The 21,044-nt window shown below is 42.5% G+C and overlaps 2 protein-coding genes across 8 annotated transcripts in view; both read left to right on the top strand.

Annotated features, from left to right (window-relative positions):
• The window catches only part of TDRD7 (tudor domain containing 7), a 54,586-nt gene extending 41,561 nt beyond the window's left edge, over positions 1 to 13,025 (top strand). For 4 of the 5 annotated variants that reach the window (XM_074165853.1, XM_074165854.1, XM_074165855.1 and 1 more), the window contains exons 8-17: positions 2,126 to 2,312; positions 3,898 to 4,009; positions 4,869 to 5,071; positions 5,219 to 5,353; positions 7,031 to 7,114; positions 7,269 to 7,403; positions 7,738 to 7,848; positions 9,333 to 9,823; positions 10,117 to 10,277; positions 12,512 to 13,025. In XM_074165853.1, the coding sequence (XP_074021954.1) occupies positions 2,126 to 2,312; positions 3,898 to 4,009; positions 4,869 to 5,071; positions 5,219 to 5,353; positions 7,031 to 7,114; positions 7,269 to 7,403; positions 7,738 to 7,848; positions 9,333 to 9,823; positions 10,117 to 10,277; positions 12,512 to 12,732 (1,840 nt within the window). In that variant the 3' untranslated portion in view covers positions 12,733 to 13,025. Of the gene's footprint in view, positions 1 to 311; positions 375 to 2,125; positions 2,313 to 3,897; positions 4,010 to 4,868; positions 5,072 to 5,218; positions 5,354 to 7,030; positions 7,115 to 7,268; positions 7,404 to 7,737; positions 7,849 to 9,332; positions 9,824 to 10,116; positions 10,278 to 12,511 lie in introns of all 5 variants that reach the window. The other variant, XM_074165852.1, reaches the window with a different exon arrangement.
• A 5,495-nt stretch (positions 13,026 to 18,520) lies between these two features.
• Positions 18,521 to 21,044, top strand: part of TMOD1 (tropomodulin 1) — a 28,867-nt gene continuing 26,343 nt past the window's right edge. The window contains exons 1-2 of one of the 3 annotated variants that reach the window (XM_074166480.1): positions 18,521 to 18,587; positions 20,385 to 20,524. The gene's annotated coding sequence lies outside the window, so the exon portion shown is untranslated. The remainder of the gene's footprint in view (positions 18,588 to 20,384; positions 20,525 to 21,044) is intronic. The other 2 variants (XM_074166477.1, XM_074166482.1) reach the window with 2 other exon arrangements.

Genomic DNA, 21,044 nt, shown 5'->3' with positions numbered 1-21,044 from the left:
GACTTTTAAAAGCTTCTGCATTTTTCAGTTCTGTATAAGTATATGGTGGTGATTAGTGGTTTCTTGGCCCCTAGGTACAGAAATGACAAGTTAGGGTTATCTATGTACTTCACGGGCAAGGTCATTTATCTTCAAGATTAAACTAGCCCTGAAGGGAATAGTTTTTTGCCATGACGAGAAAATGTTGATGTAGACATATAGGAAGGAAACAATGCATGGACTCACCTTTCCTGTGCATGTACTAGCAGTCATTTTCACCTGATCTACAGAAGAACTGTGTAACGGCTATTGGTTGATGTTGATTTTTGCAGGATCAATAAAATCAAGATTCCTCTTTCTGTCTTGGGGATGAGCAATGTCTCTTTACTTTCCTGGTACGTGGCTAAGTGTTGTTTGGCTGAAACCTCTCAGCTACAGTACTAATTAAGACAAAGCTGGAAGGTTTGGTGATATTTCAATTTTGAGTTGTGGTACGAATTCTGTAAGAATTCTGATGTAGCCAGAATGAAAGGGACATGATAGAAACACTCATAGGTATTTGCTGGACATCTACAACAGTGTGATTGAAGGCAGAGATGATACTCTAGGTGCTACATTTGAATTCTAACAAGAAATAATTAACTATCATGTTTTATTCTTAACTACCTTGCGTTTCTGTGCTTCAGCTTGGATACTTTTTTTTCCTCTTCTTTTATCTTTTTGAATGGACAAAATTTTATAGTTTTTTCACTATGGAAGCATACCTCTCTGCTCCTTTCACAATGAAGCAACAAGCTTTACTTGATATGTGAATTGATTCCAGTTGAGACTAAGAATGGTGGTGAGTGCACTCTTGCAGTGTCTGGCCACCTGCACATAGATTACTCTCTAAATCACTTTTTTGAGGTGCCTTTCCAAGATCCTTCTCTAAAGAATCTGAAAAATAATTTCTCAATTGGCTTTAAGTAGCCAAAAGCTTTTTCAGTGTGAGGCTCACCTATTACCAGAAGATAGTGAGTGAGGCAGGAAATCCTGAAAGGTCACTTTTTGTTAACATACTCCTACTGTCTGTTAAGTATCTTTATGAAATAAATGTTAAGAAACTAATTTTTAAGTAGCACATGTGTGACTGTCGTCACACTTCATGTCCATTTTGAAGTGGATGAGTGCTTACGCAGAAACAAAAGGGCTGTCATTCTGAAAAGCAGTATGTAATTGGATGGTGAGGTAGCAGGCTGTCTTTAGGAAAATGAGGATTCCCTGGAATTTGATCAGATTTAACTTAACCTTGATAACAAAGTTAGCATAGTGTGTCATAGTACAGTATCTACACTAATCCTGGGCACATAGCAGGCCCTCAGAATAAACCTGATTTTTATAGGACGATAATCTAAACTATGTCATGGAAATAAGCAGTATTAATCACTGTATGAACAGTTAAAGTTCATAAGTTAAATTAAAACAGTAGCTACTAATACAAATTTGGGATTAAGTTTTTGTTTTGTCTGCTATAATCTGACTTGTTTCTGAAGCATTCAGAACTTCCCATTTGGAGTTTTCAGTAAGTTTATGTACTTTATTAAAGAAGATATATGCAACACAGACTGCTTCCTTGTGAACTATTAGGTCAGCAGCCTAATACCAGGATTGTTCTGAAGGCCAAGGCTAAACAGTACATGGTTTGACAGTTGATTTGTAAAATTGTTTTAGATGCCTTGTTTTTCATCAACTTTAGTGAAAACCTGATTGAACTGGTGTTTGTTAATGACAGAGTAACTTTAGAGATAACCTATTAGTTCTCTTTTATACTTGGTCCCAGACACTATTCTGCTCTTGTGGTGAAGTTACTCTACATGACTTTAATAATGAAGTAAGACCTCTTACTAAAAATCTAGTTGAGCATGTTAGATTGTACACTGCTAGACCGCCTTTAGCTGTCAACAAAATTACAAAATTTTACATCAGTTACTTTTCTATAGGCCTGTTAATGAGAAAAGAGTTTGAGTACTGATGTGCTTAGAAAATGTATATATCCATAATTTAATTATATTCATGTATGCATATAAATGTTCTTGGCTTTTATTCAGCTTTTTGACGTTGCATCCTAATTGTTGTGGGTTTTTGGTTTTTTTGTTAAATACTGTAGGTATGTGGGCAAAGATTATTCTTCCGCCCAGGAACAAATGGAAGATGACATGAAAGCATTCTATAGTAAGAATAGTACAGTGTCATTAGCTCAGTCTCTGAGTGTTGGGCAACTTGTTGCAGTACATGCTGAAGAAGATGCGTGGTTGCGTGCTCGGATAATTTCTCTAGAAGACAACAAAATAAAGGCAAGCAATTACTTCTTTTGGCACTTGGAGAAAGACCTGAAACAATCTTGGGTTTCAGATATACAGTCAGTTCCTAAATATGCTGCACTAGCATTCTCTCCATTCTTACCCTGAAGTACTTCTGTTTTCAGTTATATGAGAAATTAAGATTATTTTGAAGTCACGTGATTGCCAAATTCAAATGGTCTTTCAGGGTTTGTTTTCCATAAATAGTTTGAGTTTGGGGATTTTGTTTTGGGCTTTATATGGGGCTGGGCCCTGTAGCGCTTTCGTACTGAAAATGTACCTTTGATAGTCTTAGGAGGAATGTGTGTAGTAGCACTATTTGAAGTGGGACAGAGGAAGGGAAAGACAATAAATTTCACTTGCTGATGGATCTTGTTTGAAGTCTTGTACTGAACTATGTATTACATGCACTACAGAGCAAGACAATAAGAAGGATATACTCATGTTCCCTTACAGGCAGATCTGGTACTCTGGGAGTAGGTGTAGCGTGCATTTTAGTTCAGTCCCTTCTAGATGATTTAACTCCTTGGTTACACTTTTCCTGAGCCAAGCAAACTCTTCTTGCCATCCGCAACAAAACTGGAACATATGACAAAACTATAAAAAAAGTTTCAAACTTCTCAATTATTTCTTGCCTAGTCAAACATTAATGATACCTTTTTACTTTTTTGTTTCTTCTCCCAGTTAGGTGATTTTTTTACCCAGATCTGCTTAACATACTTCTAAAGTGCATCCATTTCATTAATGTTTAAATAGCAAATATTAGAATTCAGGTTTTTCTGAAAGTTAGTGTGATATCGTTCAGCTGGAACTTTGACGGGACAGTCAGAACTCATTTTTGGGAAAGACTGTTGGATTTAGAGAAGTGGCAAGGACACTGGTAGCAACCTTGCCTCTAATTTCTCTGTAGCTAGAGCTATGAGCCAAAAGAAGGCTACAGCTTTGTTGCAGAATTTGCTTCTCTGAAACAGTGTTCAGACTCGCCTTTCGGTGTTTGGTGTGCAGACATTTTGCATGATAGAGTTTAGAAAAAAGTTGTAAAAAGTCCTGTCAAAGCCTTCTTTCTCTCACTTTAGCTCCAATTATTTGCTGCCAATAAGCAGTTTCCCTACTGATTTCTTGCATTGACTGTGTATTGAAATTGCTATAAACATAAATCAAAACGATTCTCTTAATGCTGTAAAAACAAAAGGCAAAACATAGGGTGGCACTTAAGTGGTATTTGAATTTTCAACACTTTCAAAATTTTACAAATAAAAATTGCCACTTTATTACATTTCTTCATGTGATTTGAGGTAGTATGTGCTAAGTCCTTCCAGCACTGTTCCTATTAAGAGTTGAGATTCTGTGGAACAGCTGGAGAGGATAGTTTTACAGAGATCTTGAGAAGAAGACTTTCCCTGAAAATTCTGAACGTTCAAGCAGTGAAATAAACATGGCATTATATAGTACTAAATTAATGAGAAGTGATTTGTCTGTGCCTGCACAGAGGATGTGGTAACAGAATACATTTTTCTTAGACTCAAGAAAACATAATTATATTCATGATCTTACACTCTATTCCCTTTTCCGTTATCAGGTATGCTATGTTGATCATGGCTTCAGTGAGTTTGTTGAAAGCAACAGTGTGTACAAACTACAGAAACAGTTCGGTTTACTTCCATTTCAAGCTGCAAAATGTAAACTGGCAGGTAAGAGAAAGACAGTGTTGACTATACAGCTTGCTCTTGCATGATTTATGGATTGAAGTGTCTCAGTCCAGGAGTTTTGATCCTTTTTTGTAATAACTCTATGTATGTTAGATTTTGTCCAAAACAGCTAGTCTATGCAGACATGGATAGGCATGGAAAGGAGGAAAAGGAAGGAAGAAAAGATGTGAAGGAGAGTTTTGTAAAGAAGCCTTGATATCAAGTATCTCTCTAATGGATCTTAGTTGTTTCTGTGCTTAGCTTGGATGTCTTTGTCCCTTTAATATATCCAAGCCTAAAGAAATGCAAAGAAATATTTGTTGTTGTGTGAAGCAATGTACTAGCACAACCCCTTTTTCCACATCTGTTGTGGCCAGGTTGGGCAATATTCCTAAATATGATGCTCTTTAGTTATTTTAAGTGGTCCTTCCCTTTTCAGTACTTGCATACTTGCTGGAAATTATTTACCTTCCCTAAAACTGGTAGGCATTTCTAACTTTTCAAAAATATTTTATTTTAAGTATATAAAATGGCCATGAATGAGCTTTTTTTTTTGTTTTGTTGTTTTTTTCAATACTTGGATGCATTCCTTTTTTCTGCACACATTTGCGTCAACTCTTTCTGACGAGGATCTTTCTCTTTTCTCCCTTCCCTCCCCACACACACACACACACACACACACACCCCCGAAGATGGCTTTCTGCGTTAAAACGGTGGAAACAGAGCAGAATGCAAGTAGGAGTGTAGTACAGCTTTCCTGATACATCCTGATTTTTTGAAAGATTCCTGTTGCAAACAAGACCTGGTAGTTACTTTTCCCTTTGAATACAGTGATACATAAAAAGTATGGTGTGCTTTATAGGACTGGAAGTCTTCTGTGATGATCCTGTCCTAGTAAAGACTGTGGAATCACAGACATGCTCTAAGATATTTGCTGTGGAAATACTGGAAAGGAGTGATATTCCTCTTATTGTTCTCTATGACACTTCTGGAGAAGACGATATCAACATCAATGCTACTTGTCTGAAGGCATTGTACGACAAGTCCCTTGAACTGCACCTAAAGGTACCGTTTTCCTGTTTCCTTCTTAATTCATTGAAAATCATTGACTGCTAAGGTCTTGGATGGACAAAAAACAGTACTCAGAAACTTGCTAAGTTTGTGTGGGGTTTTTTTTTTCCCCCCTTTCTTGTGAAAATCTTACCGTTGCAGGTAGATGGACTCTATACAAATGTCAGAGTAACCAGTGTTTTCTCTGATGGAAGCCTATATTGCCAAGTGCCGTCTAAAGGCTTGTCTAGACTTTCTGAAATCTTGCAGAAACTAGAAGACTTCTTCCATTACAAGGTAGGTTCTATGGTGAGAGAAGTGGTGAAGTCATGTGGTCTTTCTTCAGAGTGTACCAATCATTTTCCTTGCACAGAAGTTCAAGTTTCTGAGGTAGCCATAGACCATTCAAAAAGGCTATAAATTCATTTTCTAGTTTTTTGGGGTGCATCCTTCAGCGTGAAAAGTGTCTTTTGATGCTATCTTTTTCATAAGCTGTCTCTGAGTTCTCAGTCACTACTTATAACTTTCTGTGAATAGTTAGAACAGTAACAATATGGCTCATAATGGGAAGCTTCCAACGGAAACTGCATCAGATTGATATAAAGCCTGTTGAGATACTGCCATATTTTTTTTCTGGAAGTTTTGCTTACATGGTGGAGTTGAGGTGCATAAACAGCCTGGCCCACAGCATACCATGGAAAGTGACAATAAAAGCAGTGTAATCAAGGTCTGTTCTTTTTAACCTGGCTTTCTTGGCCATTGGATGGCTTTGATCTGATATACTGCATATCTTGTCCTTGTACCCTTAGCTTTTGAATGTTGTGGCTAATATCAACTAGGACTGACATATAGGAGGCAATTTCAAAAGTCTTAAGCTGCTTTAGAATGGGCATATTGCAGAGAAGTCTGGCATTCCACTGGCCATTTACAGACACACAGACTAGACTCAAAAGAATTTATACAAAAAAAAGAAATCTTAACAGATGTAATTTGTTTAACATTGAACTAAGCCTTAGAGAGAATCAAACCATGAAGTGCAGATCCTTGAAGGTCCTGTTAGAACTGCTGCTTGTGAAACTACTCTGTCAAAGTATTTTTAGGTGTAGAAGTTGAGCTTTAGGCCTCTTGTGGAATACACACCGTCTGGAAATACTTTACATCTCAGTTATCACAATTCAGTTTCAAGTAAACTAAACACTGAAGGAAAGCACGGTAGAACCCTGAAAAGTTTAGCAACACAAAGACAGGCAGCCAGACAGGTATTTCGGAAGTTCAGATTTTCTGGACAGAGCGTATGTTAGGTTCTTGTTGCTGTCATTGAAACACCTTGACATTCAGAATCTTTTAATATCAATCTGTGTATGGAGGTAAAAGAAGCAATCTTGACTTTGCAGCTTATTGTGAGGGTTTTTATTTTGCCTGGGAGTTTAAACAAACTAAGGTGATGATGGGTCTTCAAATGGAGTTTCTTCATGCTTTATAGTGCAGCCATTGTCTTGTTATGTTATTTAGGACTATCATGGTGAATGTTACCCCCAGGAGACTTTCATTTGAGTCAGTAGTAAATATGATTTGTTGAATATTTGAACAAATTACGTGTTTCAGAATATAAAGGTAGGAGCTTCTTCAGTTGTCTGTCACAGCTCTGAACTGCTCTTCCTTTTCTGAACATTAAACTAATGGTCAGCGATTTCATATTCTGTGTTTCCAAATGTGGGGTTTTTTTCCCCTGGTGCTTTGCATTCTCTCACATTCCCTCTAAGATACACAACTTGGAATTAAAGCTTTACCTATTGGGGAAGCTTAAAACAACGTGATAAGAAATGCTTCTGAGGCTGGAAAGAGACTTCATCTTTGGAACAGAGTTTTTACTTCTCAGAACTGTATATTCCATGTGTGGCTTTTGAAATGGCTAGTTGAGTGCCAGATATTAATAGCTCCATGCTTTTTAACTTCATGGTTTTATATTTGCAGCGGACATCTGAGTTCAATGTATCGCTACCTTTCTGTGGCAAAGTCTGCTTGTTTCCTTCCAAAGGAAAATGGGCACGTGTAGAGGTAAGAAATATTCAAAGAACAGCTACAGTTTTCCCACATTAAAATGGCTCTCTTTGTTTGGCTAAATCTGAATTCTTAGTTACTATGAAACTTGTTACAGGGTGTGTGTCACTGCTGTGTTTTTAACCGCAAAATGGTGCTTTTCTTCTTTCAGATAAGATTTATTCACTCTAGACGGGCACTTGATGTGCAGTTCATGGATACTGGAACAGCTGCAACTGTGAAAATATCAGAGCTTAGAGAAATCCCACCACAATTCCTGAGAGAAGTAGTTGCAATACCTCCTCAGGTATAAAGACAAGTTAAAGCTAACCTATGATAGATCTCTTCACAGTGTTTGTAGTGCTGCTACTTCAAGGTTTATGTAATGAAATTTTGTTTTGTTTAATAGCATTTAACATTGGAGTGTATTTCATTGTGCATCTTTGCCTGAAATAAGTCATAATGTCCTGTATCGACAGGATGTTGTGTAAGTGTAATGGTACTGGTTTTACATGTTCCTTTGTCTCTGTTTGTCATAGATATGTATACTGTCAGCATTAATGAAGTTTCTGTCAATAGGAACTTGTGGCCTAGTTTCCACATTACTAAATTTTACCTTCTATACTTAATTCTCTTCTTAGGCTATAAAATGCTGCCTAGCAGATCTGCCTCCTAACACTGGCATGTGGACTCCAGATGCTGTACTGTGGCTGAGAGACACTGTAGTGAATTGTCCTGAATTTAGCATGAAGGTAAATAGTCAAAATGCCTATGTGACTTGAAGTCCATAGGTGTGTGGAAAGAGCCTTGAAAGAACAACTCTAGATGGTTTATCAGTCATCGAATCGATTTTTGCCATAGAAGTTTAGAAGTTTATAGCCAGCTCTTGGACATAAATTCTATACAAAGTCCTTTTTCTTAGGGCATTTGGAATAAAACTTACTTGCTTAAGCCTGTTGGAAGCTTCTCTTTTCATGTCAAGAATTTAGCCACTTTCACATTAGCCTTTCATGTTTTGCTGTCCCAGTCCAAATATGCAGCTAGAGTTATTTTACCAACTGATAAGAAAGAATGTTTCACCACATAAAAAAATACAACTTTTGAGTTAACTTTAGATTATTTTTATGCCTCTTATGAGCATAGCTTTCTCTCCTTATGGTCTTGGAAAACAGCTCTATTTTTTGTTTGCTTTTTCTAATCCAGTGTGATTTAGTATATGCTATTGTATACTTAGAATTTCTGTTATCTTTGAGATAAAATTATTTCTGCTTGCAATGTATCCTATACAGTTTAATTAACTGAAAACACCCTTCTAAACAAAATGTATTACTAACTACAGACTGAACAAAGCTAATTTTGTCTTAAAAATCTGATTGCAGATGCTGTCACAGCACTTTGAAAAAGTGTTTTGTAGCTTTCCTTTACCTTTTTGCTTGCTTTAACACTAAAGACGGTGTAGTTATAACTCCTTTAGTCTGGGACTTATGACTGTTGCATCTGGCTTTTCTAAACATCCTCTTCAAAGATAGTTTAGTTTGGTACTAATTCTTGCTTAATTAAATAATATGTGACAGATGTGTGCTTTAGTTGTGGAAAATTTTTGTTCCTGGCTAGGAAAATCAACAGAAGAATCTGAAAAGAAATTTTATATACTGTGCCAAATTAAAATTTCAGTGCTTCACTATCCATAATGCTAGCATATTCAATGTTAAATAGGAACTATTTAAAATAAATAAATACTTTTATGTCAGTACTTGAAAATTATGCCTGATACAAACCTGGAGGTTCTTTCATCTTTATTTTTTTCCCATCCTTAATTTACTAAGCTTCATCTCCTATAATGACAGCAAGAGAATTTTGAAGGATTAAGTGTTAATATTTAATAGCATTACTTAGTTGTTTAGATCTGTGTGGACACTGGCTACTGTTCTGAAAACTAGAATTGTTTGTGCAGTACTGAGATTGAACCTGTTGGGCAGAACAAAACTCAACTCAGTCTTTGTATTTGCTTTACATCAGTGGAATAGCTGCAAGCACTCTTCTTAGCTGCTGTGAGTTGCTTACTCTCCAGCATCTTCTTTAACGTATTTGAGAGAATCTTGAAAATACCTCTGTGCATATAGAATGCAATGAACTGTTGCCACTTCTCTGTTAAAGGCTTTAGTCTTCTGTACAAACGCAGATGTGTATTTATTCGCTATTAACTGGAAGTTAAACTGTTGTTTTGTTTTCCAAGGTGGTTAAGCAGGATGGTTCAAAGGGAATTGCACACGTTTACTTATTTGCTCCAGAGAATTTTCCAGATATGGATCGTAGCGTCAATCGACAGATCAAAAACGCAGACTTGTGGAAGCATCAGAAAGATGTTTTCTTGAGTGTCACACCCAGTGGGACTAGCTCCACAAAAGTGACAAGTGATGCTGTGTCAGCTCTAAGGTCAACTAGTGGAAGGGTAGAGAAGAGTGTCTCTGATTCAACCAGAGAGCCCAGCAGCACGGCATCTACCATTGATATGCCTCCACCTCTACCCTTGTCAAAGACTGGTGAGCTCATGGATGTCTATGTCTCGGTGGCCTGCCATCCAGGTCACTTTATTGTCCAGCCTTGGAAAGAGCTACATAATCTGGAAGCCCTAATGGAAGAAATGATCTTGTACTACAGCAGGGCAGAAGAGAAACCTGTGAACGTTGAGAAAAACAAGCTGTATGCAGCTAAAATTGAAAATCAGTAAGTAGATACTTAAAATCATTGAAGGCAAGCCTAGCTCTGCTTTGTCTGCATGTTAACAAGATGGCAGATGTCCAATGGTATCTGAGAGATTAAGAGAGTAAATGAGGTTGCAGTCTTTTCATGCTTCCAGGTTGTAGTTGGCAGAGTTGGCTTCTATTCAGGTAATACCAGATCTGGGAAACCTGAAACATGTTGATTAAGATCTTTTTGGTCATGTATTATTTTTCTAGTGCCGTGACAGTGTGTGAATATGAATTCAAATTGTCTGTTCTTGTTCCCCTCCTTTTTAGGTGGTACAGGGTCATAATAAAAGGAATTCTTAGAAATGGGTTTTTGTCGGTATATGAGCTGGACTACGGTAAACATGAGTTTGTCAGCATAGAGAAAGTACAGCCACTCATGGATACATTTAGAAAACTACCTTTCCAAGCTATAACAGCTCAGCTTGCAGGTAGGTAGTAAGCATTTACAATTTTTTTTTGTTAAAGCCTTGTATCAGTGGGGATACCAAATGAATAGAAATGTGAAGTGGAGAAAGCCAAAGGTTAGTGATGTAATTGTTTTTTTCTAAAGTAAGCATGTAACTGCTTGCAAAAACAGCTTAATGCATGCATGTTTATGTCATCAAAATAGCTCTGCTTTTCTTCTGGACATAGGTAGTGATGGTTCTGTTTTATTATTTGTTTATTTTAATGCAGCACTTTTAGTTACCGTGTATAAAACTGAAGATTGCTTAAACTTCCCCAGTAGGTGCTTTTTATTGTCACAGATGTTTATCATTTAAGATGTGTGATGTCTAATATGCAAAGGACTCAGGAAAATCAAAGCTAGATGTGTTTTGGATCCTTAAACATAACCCATTCCAAAGTGTGAAAGTTATGATATACCTGTTGATAAGAACTTATGTTCTGACTATCCTAATCTACATAGTGTTAGGAACTAGATGCTGAGTTTCTGGAGAAGTTTTCCTTATATATCTTGCCCCTGTTGTAATTTACTGTTTTCCAGTGCATATATTTAATCCAAAGTTGCCTGAAATGTATTGATGTTCTCAAACAAACAATAAAACTGCACAAGAGGGGTGGGGACTTTTAACAGACTTAAGAAAGATTAATTTCCTTGAGAATATGGGGCATAGAGAGTGTGCAGACATGATAGAATTAAAAAAGTAAAACGTGATCTCTCCTTGGTGTCTTTCCTTTCCTTATCCAAATTTTTCTTTCATTTCTGTATTGGTTTCAGATGTACGCACCTTTTTATTCAGTGGCTGCTTTCTGCTGCTGTTCGGCCAGGGCTAGTCTAGACTTCAGTTGCAGGATACACTTGTTTGAAGTGTCAGGCCACAGAATTGGTGCTCAGATCCTAGGTTGCCTTCTGCCTAGGATCTGCTTTCCTGTATAGCCTCAGTGTGACCTTGGGAGTTGCTTTAAACTAGTGATGATGGATGTGTTACCAACAAGCTGGGGTCCTAGGAGCGCAGTGCTGAAATGAAACTGATTTCTAGCTGTGTCTGTCTGCTGGGAGAGTACAGAATCCAGCTGAGCAAGCCTGCAAGTCATCCAATTTTCCTGCTTCACAGAATCCCAAGTAGCTAGTTAAGTTGGCCTCTGAGCTACTTCATATTGTCAGAGCAGGCAAACTGAGCCCGGAACACTGGTAACTATTGTCTTGCTGTTCTTCCACTTTTTTATCTCTCTTTTCATGTCTGTTACCTCTCCATCTCTGGTCTATTTCCTTGTAAAATCCCATTTGCTTCCTCACCAGCCTTTCTTAGCATTAATTACCCTTTCTTAACTGTTGATGAACTGTTGACTTCTCATTCCTTCTGTAACCTGCAAGGAGCTGTGTTCCTGTGTTGTCCTGTCCTGTCAGCAGCAGGCTGCTGCTAATATTAAAGGCAAAGCATTGTCACTTTGCTGTTTTGCTCCTTTTATCTGTAAGTTGTTGTTTGGGTGTTCATGCACGATATTTGAGCCCGTTGTGTCTAGATGCTGTACACCAGCAGCGGCCTGGGGAGACTGAATTTCAAGTCTGCAGGAGCAACTTCTTTCTTGCATCCATATTCAGAAACCTGTTTTGAGTTCTAGCATCACATCCCTGAGCAGACTTGATTTGTGAGATGCTGCTCTAAAAAAAATAGCAGCAGTTGGGAGGCATTTAGGCAGTATTTGTCTTTGTTTCTGCTCTTTGCAGGTCTAGTTTGGGACTTGGAGGTTTGGCAGATGTGTTAGTAGCTGATGCTGCTTTGAGATGAAGAAAACAATCTAAACAAAGGCAAACAGGACAAATAATTTCAGCAAGCTCAGGCAGCAGATAAATATTTTGTTTGGAAAGGATCTTTAGTTTCCTTTTTGTCATGTTTCCTAATATGCCTTGATCATGCACAGCAGCTGATATACTTTGAATGGCTCAGTGACTCAGTGCATTTGCCTTTCACTTCTGCAAACTTGCCCCTATCTTTAGACTTCAAGAAAAAATAAATGTCCTTGTCTCTGTAATAACTAAGCTTGTTTGTGTGGGAGATGAGTGAGCTTGTGTTTCTTTTCTAGAGTTAAGCTCCATTCAGTAGCACTTGAACATCTGTTTTCTCAAGTATTTAAATTCCCCTCACTGCTTTATAGATTTAATCATTAAGATTGGTCTAGTCTATAAATGACCTTCTGTTTTGCTTTACATTTGTCCTAGGAGTGAAAAGCCAGCAGTGGTCAGAAGAGGCATCAATAGTGTTTCGGAATCTTGTAGAGAAGAAACCCTTGGTGGCACAGATACAGGCAGTTAATGAAAGTGCTAACTCTTGGGATCGAAAAATAGTGACTTTCCTCGTGGACACATCTCATCCAGATACTGATATATGGATTCATGATTTTGTGTCTCAAAGTCTTGTGGAATTTTCAAAGGATGATTAATCACCACTTCTGAAGTGTAGCTGCTCAGATTCTTTAGCAATAAAATAAGTAACAGGCTTTTAAGAGAAATATAACTACTACATGGCCTTGAAGACATAAAGGGGATAAAATTTAAAAACCTGTGTTCTGTGAAAAAGATTTGTTTAACAAGTTTGGGTTCTGTTGACTTCAGTTGACTTCCTGAAAATTTGCACTTTGTTTACCATTGTAATGCTAGAATGTTTGGGTGAAAATATTAAAAAAGTTATTTATCAATAAAACAATGTTGACTTTTGTTCTTGTGATCTTTCCCTAATTTGAGGGAGCTTTTTTTTCTCATAGCTATTACTCAGAGCCATTATTGGGTACTCCTCCCTTTAACTAGCATTTTTTATTACTTGGGAAACATGGAAGCAGTCCTATCTGAATTTAGAGACATGCATTATTGGTGGGGTTTTTCCACTTCCTTAACTTCATAAGAGTTGAGTAGTTGAAAGTGCCTTGTTTGGGAGATGGCATTTGCGGGACTTAGCTTTCACAGAAAGGTATGCACTTCACACACTTACTAGGCTGCTTGCTGTTCTTTAGCAATGATACCACTTTTCTGAATTCTCCACTCCCCTCCTCACCCCACCCCCTGACCGATTGCTAAATTGAAGGCATTCCTTTCCCTCTTTTTCGATAGCTTGTTTTCCTGTATGCTTCTGAGAAACTTTCAAGGACTGGTGCTCCCTGGAGACAGGAGCAAGCAATGTCCTGTAAGCACGGGGATTGGTGCTTAAAGTCCTCTGAATACACTGGTTTTGGCCTGCTTTATTTTTGGCCTTAGAAATATTTAAAGGGGGTATAGACATGATTATATTTCATAGTCTGCTGCCTAGACTTGAGTTTGCTTGCTGCGGTCCCTTAAGATTGTTAAACACAGTATTAAGGCTTTGCGGAGTGAGTGGCAGCAGAAGGGATTTTTCCGCTGTGCAGAGCTGTATGATCTTTCCAGTGATACACAAGCTGAGCTAAGGAATCCTGCCAGTGTGCTGTCTGCATGGGTGAAGGGGAATGGACAGAAAGGGAGCCGTGGCTTGAGAAGTGCAGTGCATATGTGACATTACGATAGGAGAAAGAAAATGCATGCAAATATTCTGAGTAAACAAGCTGTTCAAGCATGTAAGACTGATACCTGCCCCCTTTTAGTCTAATTCTGGTGTAGTTCTGCAGGAGGTCTGAGCTGAGCAGCACGGAGTCCTCTTGGAAGTCTGCTGAGTGTCTTCTCTGACTGGACTGTACGCAGGATGTAGCAGAGCCCTTATGAACGGGATGGGCAGTGATAAACTAACCAACTGCTGATCTCATGCAAGTTGCTAGTGAACATGGTCCTGTCCATTTTTAAGCATGCTGAGGTGAGACGCTTTAAGTGTACTTGTTGAGAGAGAAGTTTTTGTTAACTTCCGAGATACTGCTATTTTTCCATATTAATCAATTTCTCCTTCCTCAGCTGCCACTGCAGAGAAGGTGAAGAATGCAGGTGAAGGACTCAATGTGGTGATGAACTGCAGTAGGATAAACGTCCATGTAGAGGTTTCCTGTCGGACGTGGGACTGCTGATGAGCCTGAAAGTCTGAATGGTGCAGGTCATTAGGATGAGACAAGCTCTTTCCTGATCTCCTGAAGAGAGCGAGAGTTTTCATGTGTCTAAGAGCATATGCCACCTTCATCTGCAAAAGTTTGATGACTTGTTAATTGATAATTGTAATGGCATAGGGCATTTTGCTGGAACGTTTTGAAGTTTGTCTGGTTCAGTGAGAAATGCCCACACTGTGATTATATCCTTTGAGACTTGGGCATCAGCTGTTGGCCTGTAGTTGATTTGCTGCTGTGAACTGATGGAGCCCCGGGTTTGGGGCTCTACACTTGTAGTATCAGGGCAGATGTTCAAGAGACTCAAGGTGCTTTTTGAGCTTGTTGTCTGCTCCTTCTGGAGCATGCCTCACCCTCTCCTTGGTTGTCAGTGGCTGCTGCAGCATCTAAAAAGCCCAGAAGGAAGGACAATATTCCTGGTGTCTGAGGCGTTTGCACAGCTCAATACTGGAGTTCACGGAGGCTGCTTTGTGTGTGGGTAAAACAGTGCAGTCTACATGACCAGCAAACCCAAGAGCACCACGATCCAGGTGGTGAATCATTTCATGCGTGCATTGAGTGTGCGCCCAACCCAAAGTTACTAACGCAGTGCTGCCTGCAGTTCATACGTTGTGTCCAGAGGCTGCGCTGAGGTGTCTCCCCATCTTCATGCCCACTGTACAGTACCACCACTGCCTTAGGTGGCTCCATCATTACTCCATTGCAGTACAGGTACTCTTCTATTACTTAGGTACTTACCTACTGTCTTCTTAACACCATCTGTGATTTCAGTTGCAGAGCTATGATTTTACACCTGCTTTTAGTGTTGTTTTTTTTACCCCACTGACTAGCCTGTAAGATTCTCTGATACATTTGCTAACTGACCTGGCTAGTGCTGTTTGATTATGTTTTGTGCTCTGCCTTTGAAAAACCTGCAGGAGGTGTTGGCTGTACACAACGTTGAATGCTTTTGAGTTTGCTGAGGTTCCTGATCCATGAAGTAGGTAGCATAATTAGTAGCTGTCCTTATGAGGCGTGAGAGTGGCCTGCTCTGTATAACTCATTAATTCACACAGAATGCAGTGCGGTTTTTAGCCTCAGTTTTTCAGCCGTCTGTGTTTGGGGTTTGTTGTGAATGGTTTCTCTGCTTTTGGTACTGCATGACACCTCACCAGGCGTGGTTTGGCATGGGTCTGAATAGAGCAGGTGGTGGAGTTAACTCTTTCACGAGACCTTTCCATTCTGAGGGCTATTAGAAAAGCCTCCACAGGATTCCTGCATGCAGTTCTGGGCAGTGTCCTACGAGAAAGATGTGGATTAATTACAGAGAATCCAGATAAAATCAAGAACAATGAAAGTCTAGAAAACCTGGATTAAATAGAAGGATTTGTAGTTAGTCTGGAAAGGAGAGGGCTAAGGAGGGGAACACTTTTAGAAGTTCCCACTGATAAAGAATATGGGTTTACATGTAGGGAAAATAGGACGCGTAAAGGCTTGAATTGCAGAAAGGTTAAGTTTATGTAGGCGTTAGGCAATCTTTGTAAAGAGAGAGGGAAAGCCTGAAATTCACTGGAACTTCTGTTTCATTATAAATGCCAAAACCAGGGAGGATGTATCTGCAGAAGCCCAACTCATCCTCCCTTGGGATGTGGAGATGGAGCGTGTAACTCTCGGGACTCCACCCAAGATAACTTTCCTGCCAGGAAAAGGGAATGGAGCATTGTTAAAACATTGTTTTGTGGATCATTGTGAGTTTTATAAACTGGAAAATGACCATTCCTTACCTAGGCAAAACAGATGGCACTGTAATAATTTAAAAACAAAAACAAAAACAAAAAAACCCAAAGCAAATCTCCTGCTTTCCCAAGGCTGTGAAAATTAAGCACTTTCAAAACCCCTCTTTTCTGTTTCTTCCACCTCACCTGTATTTTCTTAAATTTACAAAGTTTAAGTTTACCTGTTCTCATCTCCCAGTGTGTCCATCCCGGGTCATTTTGAGGAACTCTGTTTCACTGGAGAAACACAAGAACCCTCTTTGCCATCCCAAAATTAATTCCTGTCTCCAAGATTTCCATTCCTGGGCTAATCTTTCTCCATTCAGAGAGACTTTTCTTGTCTCCCTGTTTTCACCACACTCATCCTTTCTTCTCACAGTTGCTGCACATCAGGCAAACCTTTGAGAGCCTGCGTTCTCGTGCGCTGGTTGCGTTAGACAGGAAAAGTGAAGAAGAATCATGCAATGAACAAAACCCCTCACTTCAAACCTTCCTAATGCCTGAAAGCTTCCTTTTATGTTCTTTTGTTCATTGCTGATATTTTCAGACTGGAAGTCTGGAGCAGGAGAATTGTCCTGCTCTGTGAGGTTAGAACTTGGCTAGGGCAAGAGCAGCCTGTGACCTGAGCAGACACGCTTCACGTGTGCCAAGCCATTACCTTGGGAGCTGTTCTGAAGAGGGGTTTAGATGCAGCCGGAGTCAGCAATGCTTGGTGTGTTGTGAACAGTTGGTACAAGGTGTGATGCTTTGCGGCAAGATCATGACTGCAGGGTGTCATGGCAGACGGCTAAAAATGCAGCATGCCTGATACTTACACTGAAAACGAATGTGCTGAGAAGCTGGGTTAACGTCTCACCTGGTGGAGACAGGCTGAGTGCATTCTAAGGGGAGCGCTCACCTTGGATGAACTTCTGGTGCCCACAAAGCTAGATCTGACCAGAAGCCAGGTGGGATTAAAAAAATAAGTGGCTCGTGCGTGTCTGAGTGCAAAGCCAACATGGGCTTGTAGGGAAGCTTGGTGGTGCTGGTGGATCCCTTCCTGAGCTGCTCACAGCTTGCATACCCTTGAGAAAGACAGTTGGTAAGCAGGTAGCGTAGATACTGGCATCTAGGTTTGTCTGATCTGGTACCTACCTGTCAGGCTCCTTCAGCCTGAAGAAATTCAGGCATTTGGGCCAATCGGTGAATTGGGTGATTCCAAGTTCCCTTTTCACTCCTGCCGGCAGCTGGGATGATACCAGTGACTTGCGCCACGATCCAGCTCACCTCTATGAGGCGTGCACTGAATCCACTGCTTGGCAGGGTCCCCACTTGTATCCTTCGTTTGACCTAGTCGTGGGCAGTATTCCCAGGGCTATTTGGTTTTCCTCCAAATGCCACAGGATGCAGAACTTCAGATCACCTCTATGACAAGCTGTGAAAAGGAAGCCAGTACCACCTTATGGAGACAGGGGGGCATTTTCAGATGAAGGCCTGGAGTGTGGAGCTGGAGAAGTGTTCAGGTGGGCTGCCCTCCTCTGATACACCTGGGGACCTCTCAGCTTGTGGATGCTGGCAGAGGCCGGATGGCAGAGATACGGAGGAGCTTGGGGCTGATACTTTGTGGGAGATTTGTTAAAAAAGATTATAGGACAAATCCATGGGGCTTTACGGTGACTCAAAGGTGAGATGGGGGAAAGGAGATTTGGCAGCAACGTCATTAAAACTGTTGGCACCGCGAGGCTGGAAGGCAGCTCCCTGGGCTGATGGCAGACTTGGAGGTGGCTGTCGCTGGATGTATGGGGCAAATTGACAGGAAGTTAAGTAAGAGATGGAATCAGTGGGTGCATCGGTACCAATGGCGTTTGTGGGGAAGAAGCTTTTATAAAGCCCCCATGCTCGCAGCCCCAGGGCCCCAGCAGCGGTGACAGCAGGGCCATCCCAGTCCGAGCCCAGGGCGCCTCTGACTTGGTCCGGCTGAGCCTTGAGACCCCCCTTGCTGTCCCCGTCCCAGGGCTCCACCACTCCTCCCGGGGAAGGAGTTTTTCCAGCCGCAGCCTCAGGGTGCTCCAGGGTGGCCTGGGTCCCCACTTCTTGCGGGGCTCCCCAAAAAGGCGCTTTGCCGGGGCGCCCGGCTCGGCGCTCTGAAGGAGGCTGCCGCGGAAGGAAAGGCTGGCACGTAAATCGTTAAAAGCAGGAAAGACCCCCTTGGAAGCAAATGTCGCCCTTGCTGCTGCCGGGCTGCCACCCTCCGCAGCGCCGGGGACGGACGGGGCCAGTTTCTCCTCCCGGCTGCGGGCGGAGGGTAAGGACAGACCAAACCTGGGACCCGGGGCGGGTTCCGAGCTGGCCACAGCTGTTCCCGGCCGGGAGGGGCGACGGGGCCGCCCCTCTCTGAGTGACGACCGGGGCCGGGGCCGGGGCCGGACCCCCCGCCTCCCGCAGCGGCGGGGCGGGTGCGGGCAGGACGCGCCGCCCGGGCTCGGCTCGGCTGGGATCGCGGCTGCGGTAAGCGGGGTGGCGGGCCCGGTCCGGCCCGGCCCGGCCCGGTCCTTATCTGGGCGGAATATTTGGCCGGCACCGGGCGGCACCGCCTCGACATAAATAGCGGCCGCCCCCGCTCTGCCTGCGCCCGGCAGCGCGCAAGGGGAGGGCTGGGGGGGGGGGGGGGGGGTGTGTGCGCTGGGGCGCCCTGCCTGCATCCCTGCCTGCATCCCTGCCTGCATCCCTGCCTGCATCCCTGCCTGCATGCATGCAGACGTACTCCCTTGCCTGCCGGGAGGCCGTGCCCGGAGGGTCGCTGTCGCCGAGCTCCCCGCGGCGCAGGGCTGGCAGCCGGCGGTGCCCACCCGTGTCCGCGGCAGAGCCCGGCCCGGCGGGGAGCGGGGGGCAGGGAGGAGAGGGCCCTGCGCCGCGCTGAGCCGGTTGGTGAAGGGTGCTGGTGGTTTTTTTTTTTTTTTTTTTTTTTTTTTACGGCTATTGCGTTTGTTATCCTGGGAGCTGTGCTAGGAAATGGTTCTCCAGGGGATGGATCAATAGAAAGCTGCGCCGGTTTCGTACGGGGAAAGTAGGCATTAGCACGGGGGAAGATTCCCTGAGCCCCGGTGGTGCGTTTTCCATACGCATACTTTGTCCAGCTTGAATTAGTCACTGCCTTGTTTGAAAGGCGCTGCCTATCTCCAGGATAACTTTCCTTCACTCAGCTGGACACAGCTCCTGCCCCCACTCACGTGCCTTCCTGATGTGCTCATCTCTCTGTTTCTGCTTTTGAAAATGGTCCTGGATGGTTTTTGGGGCAGAACCTGTTGCCCACTGCCCCCCTTCTGACCCATCTGCCCTCCTCCTAGGCAGAGGTCCTTTCTCTAGTTGCTTTACATCTTTCCTTGGGTATTGGGCCGTGAGCCAAAGAGGTGCTCAGCCACGTGGTGGAGGTTATTTTTAAGCGTATATAAAATCCCTTCCTCATGTGTGAACCACCAGCTCACGCGGGAGTGCAGAATGAAGTCCTCATTTCTCATGAAAGAGACAAGACTTGTGCCGAGAGGTGGCATCTTCTCTCAGAGTAGCTGACAGCAAATGCCGGACAAACTTGGGCATGCAAGCCCTATTTCAGGTTATGGTGGTGAGCCCTTTGTCTTCTGTCTTCTTGGAAGGGGGAGCTGAGCCACAACATTAAAGCTGAGCACTGCCTGGTGGGCACCATGGTGCCCAGAGCCGAGTGCCTTTTGTAGTCATGTGGAAGAGTTTGCACTGTTGTCCCTTGACAGCCCCTGTACCTGTTGCCCTACTGTACAGGCCTTTGGGTGTTCTAACAAGCACTCTGCATCGCGTGCTCACTGCTGCTCGTTTCAAGGTCTCTGTTTTTCCTCCTGTCAGGCTTCTTCGCCCGCCCCCTGCCCCTCCTCAGCATTGCTGTTTTCCAGCCTGACTCATTTTGTTCTTTTCTCCGCACATTTCTCAGCTGTGATGGTCTGCTGGCTTTTTGCCAGATAATATGTTTTTGCATAATACTGGGAATATGTTGTTGCCTCCCCTCCTCCTTGGGTGTATTTGGGAAATTCAAACAGATGTGGAGACAGCCTGGTCTATCTCATTGCTGAGTTCCTTTGCCCATGTTCTGCTTTCACTCACCCAAAGGACAGTTTTACTTACCTTTTCAAGAGATCCTGAACGATCCTTTTGTGAGAAGCGCCTGTCCCCTGTTGCTAGATGTGTAACTCCACCCCCCAGAGCGATGTGCTACTGAATGTAATGTTTGCAGATGAATTGTTTTACTTTTCTGTTTGCTGCTTCACTGTTTTCCAGGCACCGTGGAGTTTTTGTGAAAGCCCAGCACGGCTCCAAGGGGAGGAGGCTGGGATCTGCTTTCTGATTTTTTTCCTCTGTAGTTGACAACCATTTGCAGATCATGAGCTAGGAAGACTGTCTTCACTTCTCTATTCAAGGCAAGGACTTTGTAGTCAAAACGTGTTTACTTTGTAAAATTACCAGACTCTTGGAAGAAACAGGAGATAAAAATTATGTTCCGTGGCTCCGTGTTGCTAAACGGCTGCATATTTTTTGTCACAGGACCCCGGCACAGCCGGTGGCTCAGCAGTTCTCTAGTCCATCCCCTGCTCACAGCAGATCTCTCCTCACCCAGGAGGAGATTGTGGCTTCATATGGCCTACGTCTGGAAACCCACAAAGATGGAGACCCCACCTCCCCACTGCCCTATCCGTGGGCTCATTACCCTCCTGGGAGGGAATTCTTCCTCCTCATTAATGGTAGATGAGATAAGCACACATCAGAGACTATCCTGGGTCAAAGTCTGTCCAGCCCAGGATACTCTGGCTGGCAGCAACCGGTAGCAGATGCCCTGGGAGAAGCATGGAATCAAGGCTGCAGTGATGCTTCCCCAGAGCTCTGCCCCGTTCCAGCACCGTGCGGTTCATTAGCTCTCCCAGCTGGAGGTGGTATCTTTGT

This window comes from Numenius arquata, chromosome Z (genome assembly GCF_964106895.1).
Source record: "Numenius arquata chromosome Z, bNumArq3.hap1.1, whole genome shotgun sequence".
NCBI classification, from domain to species: Eukaryota; Metazoa; Chordata; class Aves; order Charadriiformes; family Scolopacidae; genus Numenius; species Numenius arquata.
This window is presented reverse-complemented; position numbering and strand designations above follow the sequence as displayed.